This window comes from Chiloscyllium plagiosum, unplaced genomic scaffold (assembly GCF_037043375.1).
Source record: "Chiloscyllium plagiosum isolate Xiang-an unplaced genomic scaffold, Cpla_swu_hap1 HiC_scaffold_4, whole genome shotgun sequence".
In the NCBI taxonomy this organism is placed as follows: domain Eukaryota; kingdom Metazoa; phylum Chordata; class Chondrichthyes; order Orectolobiformes; family Hemiscylliidae; genus Chiloscyllium; species Chiloscyllium plagiosum.
Window position 1 is genome coordinate 141,144,728 of NW_028270142.1, and position 21,234 is coordinate 141,165,961.

At 39.6% G+C, this 21,234-nt stretch overlaps 1 protein-coding gene across 1 annotated transcript in view; it reads left to right on the forward strand.

Moving 5' to 3' along the window:
- Positions 1-21,234, forward strand: part of b4galt6 (beta-1,4-galactosyltransferase 6) — a 66,770-nt gene that overhangs the window by 31,804 nt on the left and 13,732 nt on the right. The window contains exons 2-5 of the mRNA XM_043687638.2: positions 12,974-13,093; positions 16,627-16,740; positions 17,925-18,049; positions 19,214-19,330. Coding sequence (XP_043543573.1) covers positions 12,974-13,093; positions 16,627-16,740; positions 17,925-18,049; positions 19,214-19,330 — 476 coding nt within the window. The remainder of the gene's footprint in view (positions 1-12,973; positions 13,094-16,626; positions 16,741-17,924; positions 18,050-19,213; positions 19,331-21,234) is intronic.

Sequence of the window (21,234 nt, forward strand, 5' to 3'; positions counted from 1 at the left end):
AAATTGGAGGTACAGTGGACAGCGAAGAAGATTACATCAGATTACAACAGGATCTTGACCAGATGGACCAATGGGCTGCGGAGTGGCAGATGGAGTTTAATTTAGATAAATGTGAGGTGCTGCATTTTGGGAAAACAAATCTTAGCAGGACTTATACAATGAATGGTCAGGTCCTAGGGAGTGTTCCTGAACAAAGTGACCTTGGAGTGCAGGTTCATAACTCCTTGAAAGTGGAGTCGCAGGTAGATAAGATAAAGCACTTGGTATGCTTTCCTTTATTAGTCAGAGCATTGAGTACAGGAAGTGGCAGGTCATGTTGCAGCTGTACAGGACATACGTTAGGCTACTGTTAGAATATTGCATGCAATTCTGGTCTCCTTACTATCGAAAGGATGTTGTGAAATTTGAAAGGGTTCAGAAAAGATTTACAAGGATGGTGCCAGGGTTGGAGGATTTAAGCTATAGGGAGAGGTCGAATAGGTTAGGGCTGTTTTCTCTGGAGCATTGGAGGCAGAAGGGTGACCTTTATACAGGTTTACAAAATCATGAGGGCATGGATAGGATAAATAGACAAAGTCTTTTCCCTGGGAACTGGAAGGCATAGGAAGTAGGTTTCCTTGCTGAGCTGGAAGGTTCACTTTCAGATGTTTTGTCACCGTACAAGGTAACATCTTTCAGTGAGCCTCCGGACGAAGCACTGCTGATGATTCCTGCTTTTTATTTATATGTTTGTGTTTCTTTGGGTTGATTGTCATTTTCTGTGGTGACATCATTTCCTACGGTGATTTCTTGTTTTTCTCCGGGGATGGTAAAAGAGATCTGAGTCAATGTGTTTGTTGATAGAGTTCAGGTTGAAATATCATGCTTCTATGAATTCCTGTGCAAAAAACAAACAAACATATAAATAGAAAGCAGGAAGCACCAGCAGTGCTTCATTTGGAGGCTCACTGAAGATGTTACCCTAGTATGGTGAGGAAACATCTGAAAATGAATCTTCCAGCTCACCTACATCCAGCGAGCAGACCTACATCCAGAAACTCAACCTGAGCTACAAATCTTCTCAAAACTCACTGGAGAGCATAGATTTAGGGTGAGAGGGGAAAGATATAAAAGAGACGTAAGGCGCAGTTTTTTTCACAGAGGGTAGTATGTGTACGTAATGAGCTGCCAGAGAAAGTGGTGGAGACTGGTACAATTACAACATTTAAAAGGCATCTGGATGGGTATATGAATAGGAAGGGATTGGAGGGATATGGGTCAAGTGCTGGCAGGTGGGACTAGATTGGATTGCGATATTTGGATGGCATGGGTGAGTTGGACAGATGGGTCTGTTTCCATGCTATACATCTCTGTGACTCTGAGGGCATAGATGGATGGGTTAGTAAATTTGCAGATGACGATAGGTCAGTAGAGTTAAGGATAGCGCTGAAGGATATTACAAGTTACAGAGGGACATAGATAAGCTATAGAACTGGGCTAAGAGGTGGCAAATGGAATTTAATGTGGAAAAGTGTGAAGTGATTCACTTTGGAAGGAATAAAAAGGAGTACTGGGCTAATGGTAAGATTCTTAGTAGTGTAGATGAGCAGAAAGATCTAGGTGTCCATGTACATATGTCCCTGAACGTTGCCACCCAGTTTGATAGGGTTGTTAAGGTGTGTTAGCTTTTATTGGTAGAGGGATTGAGTTTCGGAGCCATGAGGTCATGCAACAGCTGTACAAAACTCTGGTGCAGCCGCACATGGAGTATTGCGTACAGTTCTGATCACAGCATTATCAGAAGGATGTGGAATCTTTGGAAAGGGTTCAGAGGAGATTTACAAGAATATTGCCTGGTATGGAGGGAAGGCCTTACAAGGAAAGGCTGAGGGATTTGAGGTGGTTTTCATTAGAGAGAAGAAGTTTGAGAGGTGACTTGAGACATACAAGATAACCAGAGGGTTCGATAAGGTAGAGAATGAGAGCTTTTTTCTTCCGATGGAGATGGCTAGCACGAGGGGACAAAGCTTTAAATTGAGGGGTGATAGATATAGGACAGATGTCAGAGGTAGTTTCGTTACTCATTGTAGTAGGGGTGTGGAACATACTGCCTGCAACAGTAGTAGACTCACCAACTTTAAGGCCATTTAAATGATCATTGAATAAACATATGGATGAAAATGGGATAGATATGCTTCAGATGGGTCAGCACAACAATGAGGGCCAGAGGGCTTCTAATGCGCTGTAATGTTCTATGTCATCCATGATTAATCTTTTGGATTAATTCCATTTCTTTATTGAATTAAAATTCCATAATTTGCCATGGTGGGATTTGAGCACAATATTACCTGGGTCTCTGGTTTAGTAGTATCGTGATAATACCACTACAGAAGCAAGTGTGATGAAATCTGGGAACTTTCAGGGGTATGTGATTTTTCCAAGGACCAGACAGGAAGAAAAATATCATGGGGCAAGATGGAATACGTACATTACCAAGAAATGATCTTCAATTGGAGTATTTTAATCCATGAGAGGAGAGGAGGTAAGAAATAGATAAGGAAAGACAACACTAGTTATACAGTAGGGCAGAGAATAAATCAAGAGGCAATGAGAGCATGTAACAAAGCCACTGCATTCATTAGGGTGACCTTAATCTTAATGTAAATTGGGATAGTCAGATTGGTAGAAGTCGTCAGAAGGAAGCATGTCTGAATGTAGCCCAAATCATTTGATTCACCCGGGCAACTGGTCCCAGCACGGTTCAGCACACCCTCCACACCTGCTCCCTTTTACCGCAGTGCCAGTACCCCATGAACAGAAATCCATTCTACACACACCAATCTTTGAGCCACTCATTTAATTCCTTGACTTTATTTATTCTATGCCAATTTGGTCATGATTTCGGTAGTAATTAATACCTTGGCGGTTCTGCTTTTTAATTTGAACTCCTGACTGTTCAAAGTCTTTCAGCAAAATCTCCTTTCTAGTCCTACCAAAAATATTCTGAAAATTGAACTTCAAATTTTGTGGTTGGTACTAATGTGGATGCCGACAACTAGATTCTCCCTCCTCCCCCTCCTAGGCCAATCCCAAGGAGATGTCCCTTGTCCTGGAATTGGACAGGCAGCACAACCTTTGGAGCTCCTGCTCAAAGCTGTAGAGAACAGTATTTATCCCCCTAATTATATTGACCCTAACCCGCATTCCTCTATTTTCTCCACTTGAATGGCTCCTTCTACCAAGTGGCTGTGGTTAGTTTGTTCATTCTCCCTGCACACCCCACTCTTGACTGCATTGCTTGGAAGAACTTTGTAGCTGTTGGACACCTGCAAGGGCTGAGGATCCTCAATTTTAAACCCTACAGTCCTCTTACCTCCCTTACCTGCAGTTAATGCCCTCCTTTCCCTGATCATGAACTGATTCTGAAATACCTCACTTCAGGCTAGCAATGCCTCCATGGAGCAGAGTAAAGTTCACTGAGGTGGTGCAATGTCTGCAGCTCAAAGTCCAGCTCCTTAGATTCAAAGTTCCTCGAGCTTCAGACACTTGCTATAAATATGGAGAGAAATCAGAGTTAACATTTTGGGTTCAGAACAGAAGAAAGGTCACTGGACTCAATATTAACTCTGATTTCTTGCCACAGATGCTGCTAGACCTGAGATTTTCCAACAATTTCTGTTTTTGTTTCAGATTTCCAGCACCCACAATTGTTTTGTTTTTTTTTCTTACTATAGATATGTTTGTTCGGGATCACATTAATGTGCAGCAACTTCCACAAGTTGCAGGATAGTGCAGCATTTTTGTTTAACTCTCAAATATTTGAAGTTCAATTTTCAGAATATTTCACGTACGTTAATTTTTGTTTAGATCTGGGACTTTTGCAGTTGAAGATGATAGCGTATTGCTTGTTTAACATGTTTTTATATGTATGTATGGAACATGAAGTCATAACTCTATCAGCACTTGCAGGCGGACATAAAAATTCTATTTTAGAAAGAGCGGACTTCTTCCTGATTTATCCCTGAACTAATGTTTTATTGCTTAATTAAATCATCTAGTTTTCTCATTGGTGTTTTTGAACCTTGCTATGCATAACTTAGGCCATTGAACATTATAGTAGTATTTACATCTCAAAAGTGTTTAATTGTGGAGTGCTTTAGGATATCCTGTGGTTGTGACAGGTGCCATAGAAAGTTTTATAGCCCAGAAGGAGACCATTGTGCCTATGTGCCTATACTGGCTCTGCACAGAGCAAACTAGACTGTCCCAGTGCAGACCTGCACCTGCTTTAAATCTGTCCATCTCACCCAAATTTAGTATCATCTTAACAATTGGACCAACTTGCATTTCTCATTCTAGATTACTAATGCTGCCATTACTCCTAGAATTAGTTCCCGCTGGATCTTTTGAAATATTCCCTGATGTGACAGCTTGGCTCAGTGGGGTATCATTCATCTTTGTCTGACTTCTACAGCCTTTTCCTTATCCAGGTGCTCTTGGAGAAGGAGTGCATGGTTTGCACTGGTATGAGTGGGTCTGCCTGCTTGCAGTGGACAACATATATTGTTGAAATATGAAGTAGAGTTGCACAGTAGATAATTTTATTTTTATAACTGAATATAACAAGAATATCAATGTTGATCTTAACTGTATTTATCATTATTTTACCATGTGGTGGTCTTGTAAATCATATAAAAAACACTTTTGAAGTAATTATACCATTCCGTGTGCCCTATATGTGGCAATGAAAAAGTTGCAACAGTTTAGCTGGTTTTGAGCAATTATTGTTTTGGAATCTGAAAGGTGATGGTGAGGCTCAACATTGAAGGTTCACTGGACCTGAAATGTTAACTCTACTTTCTCTCCACAAACGCTGCCAAACTGATGAGCTGAAATGTGCATCAGCCATGATTGAATGGCGGAGTGGACTCGATGGGCCGAATGGCCTTACTTCCACTCCTATGTCTTATGGTCTTATGGTTGAGTTTCTCCAGAAATTTGTTTTTGTTGGGCTCAGCAATCATTTTATAGCTTCTTTTAAAACACTAAGAAAAACATGTATTTTGGTTATATTGACAGTAGCAATCTGGTCTTTTAAAAGCAAATGAAAACTTGAGTTACATATGATTTGGAGATGCCAGTGTTGGACTGGGGTGTGCAAAGTTAAAAATCACACAACACCAGGTTATAGTCCAACAGGTTTAGTTGGAAACACTAGCTTTCAAAGTGCAGTTCCTTCATCAGGTGGTTGTGGAGTCGACAACCACCTGATGAAGGAGCAGCACTCCGAAAGCTAGTGTTTCCAATTAAATCTGTTGGACTATAACCTGATGTTGTGATTTTTTAACGGACTTGCATATGTTTTGGTTGATAGCTTTGCCAGAATATGCTATTGTACCTACAGCTAAAGAACCAATATTGCTTTTTGATTTGAAGATTTGAATTTCAATTTGGAATGTAGAGTTGAATCACCTCATTTAAATTGTGTAGTTGAAAAGTAGTACATTTTGAGGGTTGCTTACTGAACCAGAATACTGGGCATGCTGGAAACCTGAAATAAAAACCAAGTGCTTGAATATCCTGAAAATCTGTCAGCACCTGTGAAGGGAGCAACAGACTTTGTGTTTGAGTTGATTACCTTTCGGCAGAACAGTTAAAAATTTCAAGTGTAGCAAGCTTTATGAAAGTGCAGAGATGTTTTGGGGAATAAGAAAAATAAATATATGATTAGACCATCAGATTTTGGAGCAGAGATAGGCCATTTGGTCTATTGAATCTGCTTTGCCATTCTCTGAGATCATGTCTGATCTCATTGTCCTCAATTCCACTTTACTGCATTTTCCCGATAGCCCTTGATTCTTTTGCCAATTAAAATCAGATTATCCGAGTGCTGACTGTATGACTCTATGAACATACTTAATGGCCCAACCTCAAACGTCTCTTCCACAGATTCACTACCAACTGAGGAGATATTGTTGCTTATCTCTAAATGTGCAACCCTTTAAGGGATTATTCCCTCTGGCCCTAGCCTTTCTCCAAGGGAAAACAACTTCTCAGGATCTACCCTATTAACTTCCCTAAGAATCTTTCGTGATTCTATAAAGTTACTTCTCATTCTTCATAACTCCCATGAGTACAAGCCCAACCTACTCAACCTTTCCTCATAAAGTCTGTCCATACCTAGGATCAACCAGGGTACCCTTTCTTTCTGTGCTGCATCCAATGCTAAATAGCTTTGGTTAGATAAAGGGCCCAAGTATTTCAGGTGTGATCTGAACCAGCGACATTGGGAGAAAATAGTGATTATAGTTTCAAGTAAGGATGGTGTGTTATGGTTCCTTTGCTTCCAAGGGAAAGGATGATTGAGAAATTGACTGGGTGTCATAGAGGAACCAGTGATTGTGGAATGATGGGAATATTAATCGACTCCTGGTCCTTCCAGCCTGGCAAGTCTGCTCTGCTATTTAGTACATCTGGTTGAACACTTCAACATGAACAGCTTTCCCATAACCCATTATACCATTGCTAAACAGCAATCTATCATTCTCTACCTTAAACATACTGAAACATTGGACTTTCTTAGTCCCGTCTGATGGAGAATTTCAAAGGTTTATGACTTGGAGTTTTGTTTTTAAGTTATCCTCCTCTCTTTATTTGAAATTATGCTTCCTGGTTCTAGACTCCCTGGTCTGGCGAAACATCTGCCTGCATCTATCCTACCTATCCCTTTTAATTTCTTATCTATTTATTCTTTAAAATTTGAAAGAATGCAGGTTGAGTTTGCCAACTCTGTTCATAGGACATAGAAACTAGGAGCAGGAATATGTCATTTGACTCTTCAAATCTGCTCTACCAATGAATATGATCATGGCTGATCCTCTATCTCAATGCCATATTCTCACTTTCTCTCCATACATACCCTTGATGCTTTTAAAATATAACAATATATCTGTCAGTGACTCCACGATCTCTTGTGGTAGAATTCCATAAGATCGCTACACATTTAGTGAAGACATTTTTCCTAATCTCAGTCCTAGATGGTCTAACCTGTACCTTGAGACAGTGTCCCATGGTTCTAGTCTCTCCCAACCAGGAAAACATTCTCCCTGCCTCTGGTCTGTTCAGCCCTATTAAAATTCTATATGTTTCAATCCAATCGCCTCTTGTCCTTCTACATTCTAGTGAATACAGGCATAGTTGAGCCAATCTGTCCTCTTAAGACAGTGCTACCATCCCTTATTCCAACATTCCCAAGAATTGATCTGGTAAACCAGTATTGCCGTCCTTTTATGGCAATAATATTTTTTGGCACACTACATATACTACTCCATGTGCAGTCTAACAGATCTTGTGCAATTGAAGCGAGATGTCACTATTTGTGTACTCAAGTCTTCTTACAATAAAGGCTAACATGCAATTTGCCTTGATTAATAGATCGTCGCACCTACCTGTTAGTTTTCAAGGTCCCTTTGTGTGTCTGCACCTTTCAACTCTGAACATCTATTCCTCCTACCAAAGTGGATAACCTCACATTCTTTCCATATTATATTCCATCTGCCATATTACTGCCTACTCACTAAGTCTGTTCAAATCCTCCTAAAGTTGCTTTTCATTCGCAGGATGTTCTTGCTTAGCTTTGTACCATCTGCAAATTTGGAAATGTTACGTTTGGTTCCCACGACCAAAACAGCTGAGTCTCGAGCACTAACCTCTGTGGTGCACCTATAGTCCCAGCCTGGCAATGTGCAACTGACCTATTTATTCCTTTTGATTTCTGCAAGTTAGCCAATCCTTACTCCATGCCAGTATGTTACCACCTACCCCTTGTGCTTTAGTTTTGCTAACCTACCATCTGTAGGGATCATATCAAAAGCCTTATGAAAATCCAAGTATATTATGTCCACCAAGGTGACAGTGGGAAAGCCTTTCATTATTTTACAGAGGGGAAAAATAGTAAAATATACAGGTGATAACATAATCATGCATTCAAGTGTCCTTTTATTTATCTGATACTTTACAATAGATTCTCGTGTTTTCTTTCTTATTCCTTTCTTAAGTAGTTGTGGTGACATTTGCTGGTTTCCAATCTATAGAAATAAATTCACAATCTCTGTAATTTTGGAAGATGATCACTAAACATCAACTGTCTCTGTGTCCACCTCCTTCAACACTCTAGGGTGAGGAATATCAGGTCTCAGGATCTTATCAGCTTTCAATCCCACGTGTCTGCGTGGCTTTTCTCTGGGTGCTTCGGTTTCCTCCCACACTCCAAAGATGTGCAGGTTAGGTGAATTGGCCATGCTAAATTGCCCATAGTGTTTGATGCATTAGTCAGAGGGAAATGGGTCTGGGTGGGTTACTCTTTGGACTTGTTGGGTCGAAGGGCCTGTTTCCACATCGTAGGGACTCTAATCTAATCTTCCCACATTACAAAAAAGTAAAAGTGAAACCATTTCACTCTTGCTAATGTCCTTAAATTCTTGGACAATTGGACCTCTAATTCTGGGAGATTTTTTGTCATCCTTTTGTGAAAGCAGACACAAAGTAATCATTTAGCTTCTCTGCTTTTTCCCCATTATAAATTCTCCTGATTCTGTTAATAAAGGATTGGTGTTCATCTTAGCCAAATCTTTTCTTTCCACATAAGAAGCTTTTACAGTTCAATTTTTAATTTGCTTGTTTGCTTTCATATTATAATTTCTGTTTCCTTATTAGTTTTTTTGTTTACCTTTGCTGTATTCTAAAATGTCTCTCCTTAGATTTACTATTACTTCTGATAAACTTGAACTTCTTTAAAAGATCTGATAATATCCTTTGATCTGTTGGCATCTACTGACCTTTTGAGATTTTGCACATTTTGAAGGAATGTTTAATTTTTCAACTTATTCATGGGAAGTGGGCATCGGTGACAGCATTGCATTTATTCCCCATCCTTAGTTGCACTTGAGCAGATAATGGTGAGCTGTCTTCTTGAGCTGCTGCTGTCTATTTGGAATTAGTAGATCCACAGTGACTTACAGAAACCAGTTCGAAGATTTTTGAGCCAGCAACATTGAAAGAAAATGGTGTATTTCTAAGTCAGAATGGTGAGTTGGTTTGGAAGGAAACTTTGCAAGTGGTGTGTTCCCATTTATCTGCTGCCCTTGTCCTCTAGTTGGTAGAGGTCATGAGTTTGGAAAGTGCTGTCTAAGGAATTTCAAGAAGGGTGATATTTGATATTGCTGCCAAGTACCATTTACTGAATGACAATAAATTGTAGGTGTAATTAAGCACTGCTGGTCCAACTGTGCTTGTTTTGGCTCTTTAGTTAACTGTTTCTTTGCTTAATGCCTCAATTGTTCAAAAACAATTCTGACTGCATATGAATATTTTTACAGTTTAAAATTTATGCAGGTTACTGCTTTGAATTATAACATAAAAATTAAAAAATAGAGTGCCTACAAAACACGGCAGCTCCATTCCACCTCTGGTACGTATGCAAAGGTTGATTTGAGGTTGAGAAGATAAATTGTGCTTTACGTTACAGCCCTCAATAACAAATTAAGATTTGGAAAAGTTTCTTCTACAATCACTTTTATATGCATTTTAATTCTGTTTTTTCTTGAATTTAAAGAATAAACAGAGCCATGATCTTTATTAGAAACAAATCTTTGCGAAACATATTTGTGCCATTTCTGCCACTCCCACTCTCCCCAGTCTCAACATTCTGTTAAGCCATCTTCATCTGATTACCTCAGCCTATTTCTTAAAATGCTATATTTCCTACTAACTGTAATACTCTCATTCTGAAATGCATCAAATCACCATCTGTGATCATTGTATTGAGTGCATAGTGCATCACCATTACAGTTTCGTATGAATGGTTGCCAGCTCTCCCCTAAGCCATTTGACTTCACTTGTGTGAATGCAGAATACAGGGTTAAAGGCAGGATTCTTGGCAGTCTGGAGGAACAGAGGGTTCTTGGGATTCATGTCCATAGATCCCTCAAAGTTGCCACCCAGGCTGATAGGGTTGTTAAGAAGGCATTTGGTGTGTTGGCGTTTATTAACAGGGTTTGAAATTAAGAGCAGTGAGGTTATGCTGCAGCTCTATAGAGTCCTGGTTAGACCACACTTGGAATATTGTGTTCAGTTCTGGTTGCCTCATTATAGGAAAGATGCGAAAGCTTTGGAGATGGTGCAGAGGACATTTACCAGGATGCTGCCTGGACTGGAGGGCATGTCTTATGAAGAAACGTTGAGGGAGCTAGGGCTTTTCTCATTGGAGCAAAGGAGGAAGAGAGGTGACTTGATAGAGTTGTACAAGATGTTGAGAAGCATAGAGTGGAAAGCCAGAGTCTTTTTCAAATGGGAGAACGTCTGTCACGAGGGGGCATAATTTTAAGGTGATTGGAGGAAGGTTTAGGGGAGATAGGTACTTTACTCAGAGAGTGGTGGGTGAATGGAATGCACTGCCAGCAGTGGTAGTAAAGTCAGGTACATTAGGGACATTTAAGTAACTCTTGGATAGGCACATGGAAGTTAGTAAAATGAAGGGAATGTAGGTTAGTTTGATCTTCGAGTAGGATCGAAATCAGGCACAACATCGAGGGCCGAAGGACCTGTACTGTGTTGTACTGTTCTATGTAACCATCTCTCTTCTCAACCAAGTTAATTATTTTGTCCTATCCTGAAATGCTAATTGTTTGCTGGACTCCTCATTTTGTTTTTGGATTTTTACAAGACCTTTTTTCACTGCAGATAAAACAAGCTTTTTGCCAGTTATGATGGTTTAGGATATACTCCTATGCAAGTGGACCGAAACTAATGAAGATTTAATAACATTTGTTCTTTGGTTTAAGATGAGCAATGTTATCAAGTCACACTACACTTGACCATTTGGAGAACGATCTCATTCCATACCAGGTTGAAGGGAATCAATTGCAGTGTAGCAGGATCATATAGTTGTCAGAAAAAGGTTATGGCTGAGCTGGATGGGTTGAAATGGCTTTGTATTTGAGGTTAAGGGTGGAGTTTAACTCTCTGTCTGCCTGAGAAAATGTCTTCAAAGAAGGTTAATTACTTTGTTTGAGATTTACTATAAATGTCCAGAACATTTTTTTTCAAGGATTCCTCAAAGTAACAATGAGGTAATGGAATAACTTTACCACTAATTGCATTATGAATAAAGCAAAGGATCAGCTGATAACTTTTGTTTAGATGTTGTCTTCTAATTACTTCCCAGGCTGTTAATCAGGAATGAGAAAATGGAAAGGCCAATATTGTGATTTTTAAGAATAATCTTTAAGACCTAGGTTATTTTCTAATCAACCTGTTCAGCATAGTTGTTAGGTGCCTCTAGAGCAGGTTGGACTTGAACCCAGGCCACCTGGCTCAGCTAGGGTTTATTCTGCTTCTACATTTTGTGATCTTAAATGCTGAGTGCATTGAGTTAGAACATAGATCAGGCATGATCTTATTGTAGAACAGCCTCAAGGGGCTGAATGACCATGGCTGGCTGTTCCTTTGCCCTTATTTCATCTACATATAAAACGCTTGAATTTGTGATGCTGTCTTATTCAGTAAATTAGCTTCTGCAAGGGTAAGTGTAAGAAAATAAAATGCAGTTTTAAAATTTTTGCATGGGATCTGGATGCTACTGGCAAGACTATTATATTATAGTCTTTGAAGGTGGTTTGCTCCTTCAAGTTCAAGCACAGGTGGGACTTGAATGCATACCATCTGGACTAGAGGAAGGGATATTACCACTGTGCCACAAGACCCCTGATGTATTTTGCTTTTATATTTGATTTGGCAAATCTCGATGATAAATAGGATTAAAAAGTAGTTAACAATATCATACTAGGATACAACATTTCACTAAATTGAGAGAAATTTGGAAGATTGTAGAAAATAATTAGGGCATCCAAGTGTGAAGTTTAGGTAATGCAACAATGAAGTAGCCTTTTTTTTTGTCACTTTTTGATATTAAAAATCTGATAAAATTATAAGTTTAATTACAGTGATGAACAAATTGGTCACAATTTCATTTTTATTATACCACTGGTGATTTTTGTTTCCGGCATGATGATGCCCTTGGAAGATTTGCATCTTTTGTTATTGCTCATTCATTTAGTTGCAAATTGACAGTGCTTCTATTTGTTAACGATTGTTGCAAGTGATCACCTTTTGTTCATCAGTTTTCTGGGTTTTTTTTTTAAATTATTACAATTTCATCTGGTGCTTCATTTTCCATTGCCATTTTTGTTTCCTTCCACTTATTGAGGGAAACTAATGTAGTTTAGAACAATGGAAATTGATAGCCAAAGCAAAGATATTGCTGGAGAGCTGGACTTTGTTGAAACAAAAGTCTTTTTTTTACTGGTGATCTTTTCTTATATTAATGTATCGATTTTATTACCTGTGAAGCCAGACTTAAAGCTAGCTATGAAACCTAGACAGCAGGTCAGCCAACAACAAACTTGTGAAAAACCATCAACTTGAACAAGTAATTTTGTTTTTTCCACAGGTGATGCCAGTATCTTTTGTAATGGGTTTGCTTTCTCTTGACGTCTGTTTCTCTTTCTTTGTGTTTAAAGTTTTTTTTGTGTGGCATGTGTTGGAGTCATTTATAAATAACTTAGTTCTTTGTGCATTTACTTGAAAATTAGTACCAGTTGGTCTGGCCCAACTAAAATAAGTGTCTGGGACAGTTCCAAACTGTTGGGGAGGGGGAAAAATCCTTGCAATAATTAAACTTTGAGGGCATTCATATTTTTAACCAATGCAAAACATTTTTCAGGGCAAAACCATTGAAGTTTTAACAGCTTTATATTGATCCGTTAGGTAAAATCAAGATTGGAACATCCATATTGAGTGAAGCAATAAACAGATCACTTTTTCAAATAATATAGATATTGGGTGACTGTTGCACAACTTCTTCCAGTGACTTATTTGAATGTAGGTACCAAAAAAGGTTGATTTAATTGGTTTAACTATGCCATCCTTGTTTCAGCAAATACCTACCTCTTCATGATGCAAGCTCAAGGCAAGATGTTGAGGGACAACGTGCGAACAATAGGCATTTTGATTCGAGACCGCTACACCAAAAGGAATAACACTCTTAATGGCACAGGTAGGCCATCTTTATCACAGTAGTCTAGTTTTCTAAAAAAAAGTTCACTTCGATTCATCTGGTAGAGGGATCATTGTTTTCCATAATAGCTATTATTACAGAGAGTTTTTGATCCGAGACCTGTATAAGCTCCCAAAAATGACAGCCAGCAGTAAAATAAGGATGAACCCTTCTTCAGAGATCCAAATAACTTGCATAGTGAAATATATGCAAGAGGAACTTTGGAACCTGGGTCCTTTTGCTAATTGCAAGTTATAGATAGCCTCCATACATCAGAGCTTTTACAGCTTCAATAAACTGGATTCAGGCTGTTGCAAAGCTGTTGCCTGAGCCGTGATCATCTTGTGAGCTTATTTTATGGGTCAGTGGGCAATAACATTGGGTTTCTGTGAATTGGTGACCTCTAGTATCCCTAGTGGCAGAGAAGCTACCCTATCTCTGGATTTGAGTGCTTCTGGTAGGGTTATTTCTCTGCCCTTGTGGATTCAGATAAGCACTTCCTTATTAAACTGGGTAAGTTTCCAAAACAAACCGTAATTAGAACACCTTCAAAAAAGGTGTTAACTATCTGTCCTTAAGATTTCTGTAATCTGCATGTTTCAGTGCACTTGTAATGAACCCTAAAGTAAGGTATACCTTTTTTAAAAAAAAAAAATTCACTCCGGCAGGTGAGATCTGAGTAGGATCAAACAACAGACTGCACTTGAATGTGAGCTTTTTTCACTCTGATGGTGCTGAGTGGTCATCTGTGTGGCATTCTGTTGTTTTTGAACATTCAATTGGTCAGTACCCTATCTTGTTAGTCTACAATGGCTTACACTTAGTTTCAGTCAGTAAGATGTCCAACTTGCGTGGAATCCCATTACAGTGGGAACAAAGTTTCCAAACCAAACTATTGAGAATTCCACTCATGAGTAAAGTTCTTCTTTGCCTGGTGTAGAGAGTACATTTATGGAACCAGTAAGAGAGTGGCAGTACTACTGAACAAGAAGTCACCGCTGTGTCATAACACCGGCATTCCGAGTAACACCTCCATCTCCACCTCCAAAGCAGTCATTTTTTTTAAAGATCTTATGACATGTGGTCGTTGCTGGCTACGTCAGCATTTATTACCCATCCCTAATTGCTCAAAAGTCCTTTCAGAATGAACTCCAAAGTTGTGGGTCTGGAGTCACATACAGGCCATTCCAGGTAAGTGAAATAACTATAGAGGCTGGTATTCCATCAGCAAGTAGAGGGTCCTCGACACTGGTCCACTCCCTCAGACTCCGTGTCAGAATGTCTGATGCTCCTCTTTTTATCTGTCAGCCAGGGCTCTGTCTGGCTGTTATTCCGGTCCAGTCAGGAACTTGTATTCTGAAAGGTGCACCTGGCTGACCTCGTTACCATAAAGACAGCAAATTTCCTTACCTCAAGGACATTTGTGAACTGTTTTCATGGTCATCATTCGATAAGTAATTCCAGATTTTTATTGAATTGAAATTCTACAAGCTGCCTTGGCAGGATTCGAATCCGAGTCCCCAGAAGAACATTGCCTGGGTTTCTGGATTAACAGCCTAATCATAACACCTCTGCTTTACCCAGTCAGAAACTTTAGGAGCTTCATGGAAATATCAAAATTGCAGAGCAACAACATGTACACAGGACTGCTGCTTGATTTTAACCAGTATATTCTTTGCTGCTTATCAGCATGTAGCAGTATGAAAACTCCCTTTACTTACTTGACAAAAACTATATTACTCATTTCTAGCATTAGCTTGCGTGTTTATTGAATCATAGGAATTTGGGGCACTGAAGGAAGCTATTTTGTCCATTGCATTTTTATCCACCCTTTTTCTGGAGCAATCTTACTGGATCATATGCTTTGCATCTATCTCTGAATCTCTCTTTCAATAATTTATCTTTATTTTCCCTTAAAAGGTTGAAGGGCCCATGCCTCAACTAGTTCAAAATTCAACAACTCTACGTAAAGAATACCTTCTCACTCATTGTGACTTTTAAAATTTATGATTTGCTTTTGCCCTATCAAAAGCCTTTCTAATTTTATAAACATTTAGTCAGTCAGTAGGCCTGGGTTCTGTAGAGCGCAGCAGGTCAGGCAGCATCTGTGGAGCAGGCAAATCGACGTTTTGGGAAAAAGCCCTTTATTAGGAATAGGCTGTATTCCTGATGAAGGACTTTTGCCCGGAACGTCGATTTTCCTGCCCCACGGATGCTGCCTGACCTGCTGTGCTTTTCCAGCACCACTCTAATCTAAACTCTGGTTTCCAGCATCTGCAATCCTCACTTTTGCCCTGGATTCTGTAGAACTAATTGGAGAATAAATTCAGCACAAACTTGTCTCCCTGCCCAGTCTCTAATGAGCCAAACTGACTGGTTAATGGTTAACACTACTCTGATGAAATTGCAGACCTATAAAGCTCTGAAATTCAATTGCCATAGAAATTTGACTAGCTTTAAACCTCTGCTATTTATCACAAACCAAACCCAGCACTCAAAAAAAAACAGTACATCCCCTTGGACAGTGCTCTTTTTCATACTGAAATTGATTCCTAGTTGGAGACTTTTTTTAAAAGAGAGCTCCAGACACAAGGTAATTGATGATCAGAAGTTTCAACTTTGTGGATGATTTCTGTGGAGTCAGCTACATCAGGACGTCGACATGGTCTTGATAGGCAACTCTTCTCTACACTGCTGCAACCGCAATCATCATGTTGGAAGACCTGGTTCCTTCTTTCAGGTTAATGACCCTTTCAAAGATCAGTGATCTGAAACATTAATTCAGTTTCTCTCTCCACGAAGATTCTTAAAATATTGAACTCGGGTGCTCATAGATAAAGTAAATGCAAGTTCGTGCCATTGTACCTACAACTGTACTGATGAAAGGGAACTCAAAAGTATTGCAGTTCTGAACCAGAAAGGGATTCAATTTAACAATTTAGCAACAATGAAATTTAACTACTTAACAACACCAGAGCCCCTCCAGAAATGAAGCGTATTCTGCACTGCACTGAAGGCTTGACTCTATTCAAAACCTAGGCTGCAACTTCTACCTGCAATCTCCTCTTATAAATAGGAACGCTACCAGTGAACCAAGTTTGAGGGGGTTAGATGGGGTAGCCTTGGAATAGGTCAGATAAAGCGTATTTCGAAAAGCAGTATTCTCTTCCAGTCCTGACCTACTGCAATTTATGAAATGTCTATCGTTACCAGTTTTCTATGAGTGTGTGCCCTGGCATGTTATGGAAAACAGACATTCTTGGAAGGCAGAATTGAATGTTTTCAGCTGTAAATTTGCTGAAATGTGTAATTCTAAGCAAAACAGATGCCTCAAAAGGAAAGTGAGGGCTTCAGCAAGGGAATAAAGCATGTAGTGTGCAAAGCAGCAAATGCCTGTTGTTTTAATCTACTTTGTAAAACAAAATTAAATCTATTAACTATCCTTGGTGTAAACAAAATACTAAATAAATGGGATGTAGTACAAAGTGAACGTTTGGCTGCATTATTTGACCACTGATCATTTTCCCCTCTAGATTATCTTGAAGGGTACAATTCAAGTGAATACCTTGGTCAGAGTGGAACCTACCTTCCGGAAGATTTCACATATTCTCCTGGTTTGCCCTGTCCAGAGAAACTACCTTCTATGAGTAAGTAATTTAAATAAACTTGTCAATGAATAAACTTGCAACTTCATCTTTTTTTGTTTTCTTTATTCTTTGATGGGATGTAGGTATTGCTAAACAGTATTGATAACCTTATTTAAGGAAGGATGTTAAAGTGTTGGAAGCAGTTTCAAGAACGAGTCTTCTAGGGAAAAGTTGGATGTGCTAAGTTGAATCTGCTGAAGTTTAGAAGAGTAAGAGGTGACTTGATTGAAATATCTAAGTTCTTGTGTGGTCTTGACTGGGTGAATGTGGGGAAGATGCTCCCTCTTGTGGGGGAATCTGAGTTACTGTTTTTAAAAAAAAAAATTGGCATTGTTCATTAAAGCAGATGATGCAATGAGTGTTAGGAACTCTGCTTTCAACACTTTTTCAGAAAGAGAGTCATTTGAATACTTTTAATGCTGAGATAGATAGATTCATGCTAAGGGTGTGAAAAGTTATTGGGGATAAGATGGAATGTGGGTTTAAGGTTACAATCTGATCAGCCATGGTCTTGTTGAATGGTGGATCAGTTTGGAGGGACTGAAGGGCCTAATCCTGCTCCATGTTTATGCATGCTGTCATAATTCAGACACTCAATTTAAAATGACGACAACTTGGTAATCCTATTGAGCCTTCAATGTATTGACTTGTCTCAAAATTTGGCATTGAGCTATACAAAGAGATATTGGGACAAAAGACAAAGCTTGGTAGGAAGGATTGTTTGAAGGGCAGCCTTACAAAGGAGAGGATGGTAGAGTTTTAGAGAAGTCGTTAAAGTTGTAGGACCTTGTTAGATGTCGGCATGGTTATCAACAGTAGCATGATTTAAAATTGAGGCTTGGGAGGCCAGAATTTGGGAGCATGCATTGACCTTGGACAGTTGAGAGTCTGGAAGAGATGGAGATAGAGAGTGGGTGACGACGTCCTGGGATTAGAAATAGGCCAGGTAAAATTGGAGGGTATGGACTTGCAATATGAATTGAGAATATCAAAATAATACATGGCAGGGGGAATGGTTCTAGGGAGCTGTCAAAATAGTTTCTGTATAAATGCCAAATTAGAGTGGAACTCTTTTAAGAATCAAATGTTTGATAAAGAAAATTTCAGCCCCCTGTTTCTTTTGTCTAAGATGCACAATACTTCCGTGTTTTATTTTTTAAAACTCTCTATTTTTATTTAACCAGAGGGGTTTATTGATGTTAACATGAGTGAAATCAGCATGGAAGAAATCCAGCGTTTATTTTCACAAGATTTAGAAATCCAATATGGAGGCCACTGGAAGCCAAAGGATTGTAAACCCCGCTGGAAGGTGAGGCACTAAATTGTCATAACCTACAGTTTAATTCACCGAAAATACAAAGTAAAATAGTCTGTTTAAAAGGAAAACTAATATTACTTCTGGTCTAATAGTTGCTCGAAAGCTAGTGAGAACACTGTTCACTCCCTGCCCTCTTGTATGGCAACACCACTGTGATTTCAAGTCCTAGCGGGTTAGGAGGAATTTTATGGCATCATGAATTGAACATAGAGAGAGTTTGCTTTTAAAAATTGAATGAAAATTAAATAGCTTAAAAGAAAGGAATTGCAGCAAATAGGTTTTTTTTCCTAATAATGGCCAGTTCATCATCTTTACACTCTTGATTTGAAATTTTAAAAAATAGTTGGGTCGGAAATGAGACGCTCTTGATTGACCAAATTTCTATGCAACTGTATCTCAGAGGAAATGCTGGCACTACTGGCATTATGAAGTAAAGTTACCATCGTTCTATCTGACCATGGGGCTGCTCTCTCTTTAGAAGCTATGACTTGTGGTATAACCTGAGGAGAGGGGATCACTTGATAAGGAGAATCCCCCTGGTGTGGAAATTGAATCCATGCTGCGTTGCAAACAGCTACCCAGCCAACTGAGCTAACCATCCCCTCAGTTTAAAGAGGAAAGATCTTCAGCTCAAGTGGTAATTATTGGAGGCAATGGGAGTGCTAGATGAGTCCAATGAGCGAATATATTGCACATCTAACCATATTTGGGGCGGCAGTGGTTAGCACGCTGTCTCACTGCTCCAGGGTCCAGGGATTGATTCCAGCCTCTAGTGACTGTCTGTGTGAAGTTTGCACATTCTCCCCGTGTCTGTGTAGATTTCCTCCGGGTGCTCCAGGTTTCCTCTCACAGTACAAAGATGTGCAGGTTAGGTGCATTGGCTGTGCTAAATTGCCCATATGTTCAGGGATGTGTAGGTGAGGTTCATTAGTCGGGGGTAAATATAATAGGGTAAGGAGTAGGTCTGGGTGGGTTACGCTTCAGAGGGTCAGTGAGGATTTGTTGGGCTGAAGAGCCTGTTTCCACTCTGTAGGGATTCTATGATTCTAAATAGAGTTTCGCAGCAATTCCAATTGCGTCAGAGAACCATAGCATTTTAGGATAATGCTTCTTTGATTGCAAGATAACAATGACAAGATTATTTATATTTTATAGGTGGCAATTCTTATTCCATTCCGCAACAGGCATGAACATCTCCCAATTTTGTTTCGGCATTTGATTCCAATGCTTCAACGACAACATGTGCAGTTTGGCTTCTATGTCATTGAACAGGTAAAACCTTTTGACAGGAAACCAACTGAGCCCCTAGCAGCATGCTTCGTTTAGAAAAAGTAAACATTAGACTGCCATTTACTGGAGAACTGTGGTCCCTGTGGCCTTTACCCCCAGGTAAATAGTCAGTAAATATTCCCACTCTGGACGGCTGTCTCACATATATAATGGTTAATTGGCTGTTAATTGACCTGGCGTAGGACTTGTGTGCTTCAGAAGAAAGGAAGATCTGCCTCAGAGACCTGCCAAATAATTGGAGACTGGCAGCCTCCGGTGCCAGCAATTCCATCCAAATAGTCAATGCTCGTACCCCAGTGAGGCCTGCAGGAAGCTGGGAGTGGAGGTTAGTCTAGTGGTCATACCATGATAAGGGCGTCGAGTACATCAAGGGTGGTAAAGGTGGGTGAGTGAGGTATACTGGTCAAATTAGACACAAGTCTGTTACGGTGAGAGGGACACTTTGGTTGTTTTGGCCTAAAGGTTGGCTGAGTGCCAAACCTTCTCATAACCAACTCCCCAACCCACTGATAAAATTCTAGTGTGGGTTAGGATGGGCATATGGGCAGTGAGGTTGGCTCTCCCTAGGTTTTAGATGACTGCATGCCAGTGGGGGAGTCTTAAATCCAGCTCAGGTTGTCAAGTTGTGGCATTTGGAATTAATTGGGAGCACAGTGATTGTGTTATAGCTGGGCAATCAAGATCCTTGGTTAATGAGTGTGAGAGTGGCCCCAGTGAGCCCACTTTGGCAGCTGGGGAGGTTGAATTCATTTCATTTAAATCAACATTTAAAAAATCATCATTGACAACAAACCATCAGACTTGGCTTAGCAAGTCACACTATTGTATCAAAAACTGCTTCTGCAGTGGTCCAAGAAAGTGGCTTATGGTCACCACCTCAAGAACAATGATGAATGGTCATTAGATGCTTGCCTTGCCAAAGATGTCCATGTCCGAAGAAGGAAGAAATGATTGTTCTATATTAGCCTGTTGATCACTCTGAAGGTGACCTACCTGAATGGTTTCTAGAATATTGTCAGACACCTGGGCATACTTTGCATGTTGCTGTCAAATACATGCCATGAGACATTGGCATTGGAAGGGAGAAAAGATGGGCAGAAAGGGTTTTAAATTAAATGTTTTTTCACTGGTTAAGTCTGGATTGCTTACTTAGTACAGATATAATCACTAGATGGCACTAAATAACAAAACTCTAAGTATGTTGATGATTGTATAGCTGGCCAGTGTAGTTTCCTTTTGCTTATCTGACTGGACACCCCACTTATCTTAACCTTGGTTGATTTTTGACCATTTATAAAATACTATCACTGATGTTAAAAGTTTTAGTACTCCTAAGCATGTTTTTTTTTTTCTCCAGTTGATTTTACACTTTCCTCCTGAAGACACCAACTTCCCTCTCCTTATGGTAGGGGCAGTCACAACTTCTAATTGCCACATTCTAACAAATTGTCCTTACCAGTTGACTGTCCAATATTAATATTCTCTCCACTCTGTAACTTCTCCCTGCAGCCCTATAACCCATTGTTCCTTTGATGCTGACCTGATATGCATCACACATCCTTTCATCCCATTTTTGTGCTGCCTTCAGTTGCTTTGTTTCTGTTCTGTAAATTCTTCCTGTGAAGCTGGTGGCATTTGTCTTCTCCTTTAAGACCTTCTTTAAAATTGAGTCTTCGGCCTAGTTTTTTTGTGTACCCCTCATAATCAATCCTCCTTTGGCTTCTTTTTATGTTTTCACGACTGCCTCTTCTAAGGCTAAACACTGTAGCACATTTTACCTTAGTCAAAGTGGCTATATAATTTTTTTGTGCTAAGCACACTCATCATCCTATTAAGTCTTGCCTGGCTTTGATTTTATTTCTTCTTGCGGAGCTCTCAGATGAATA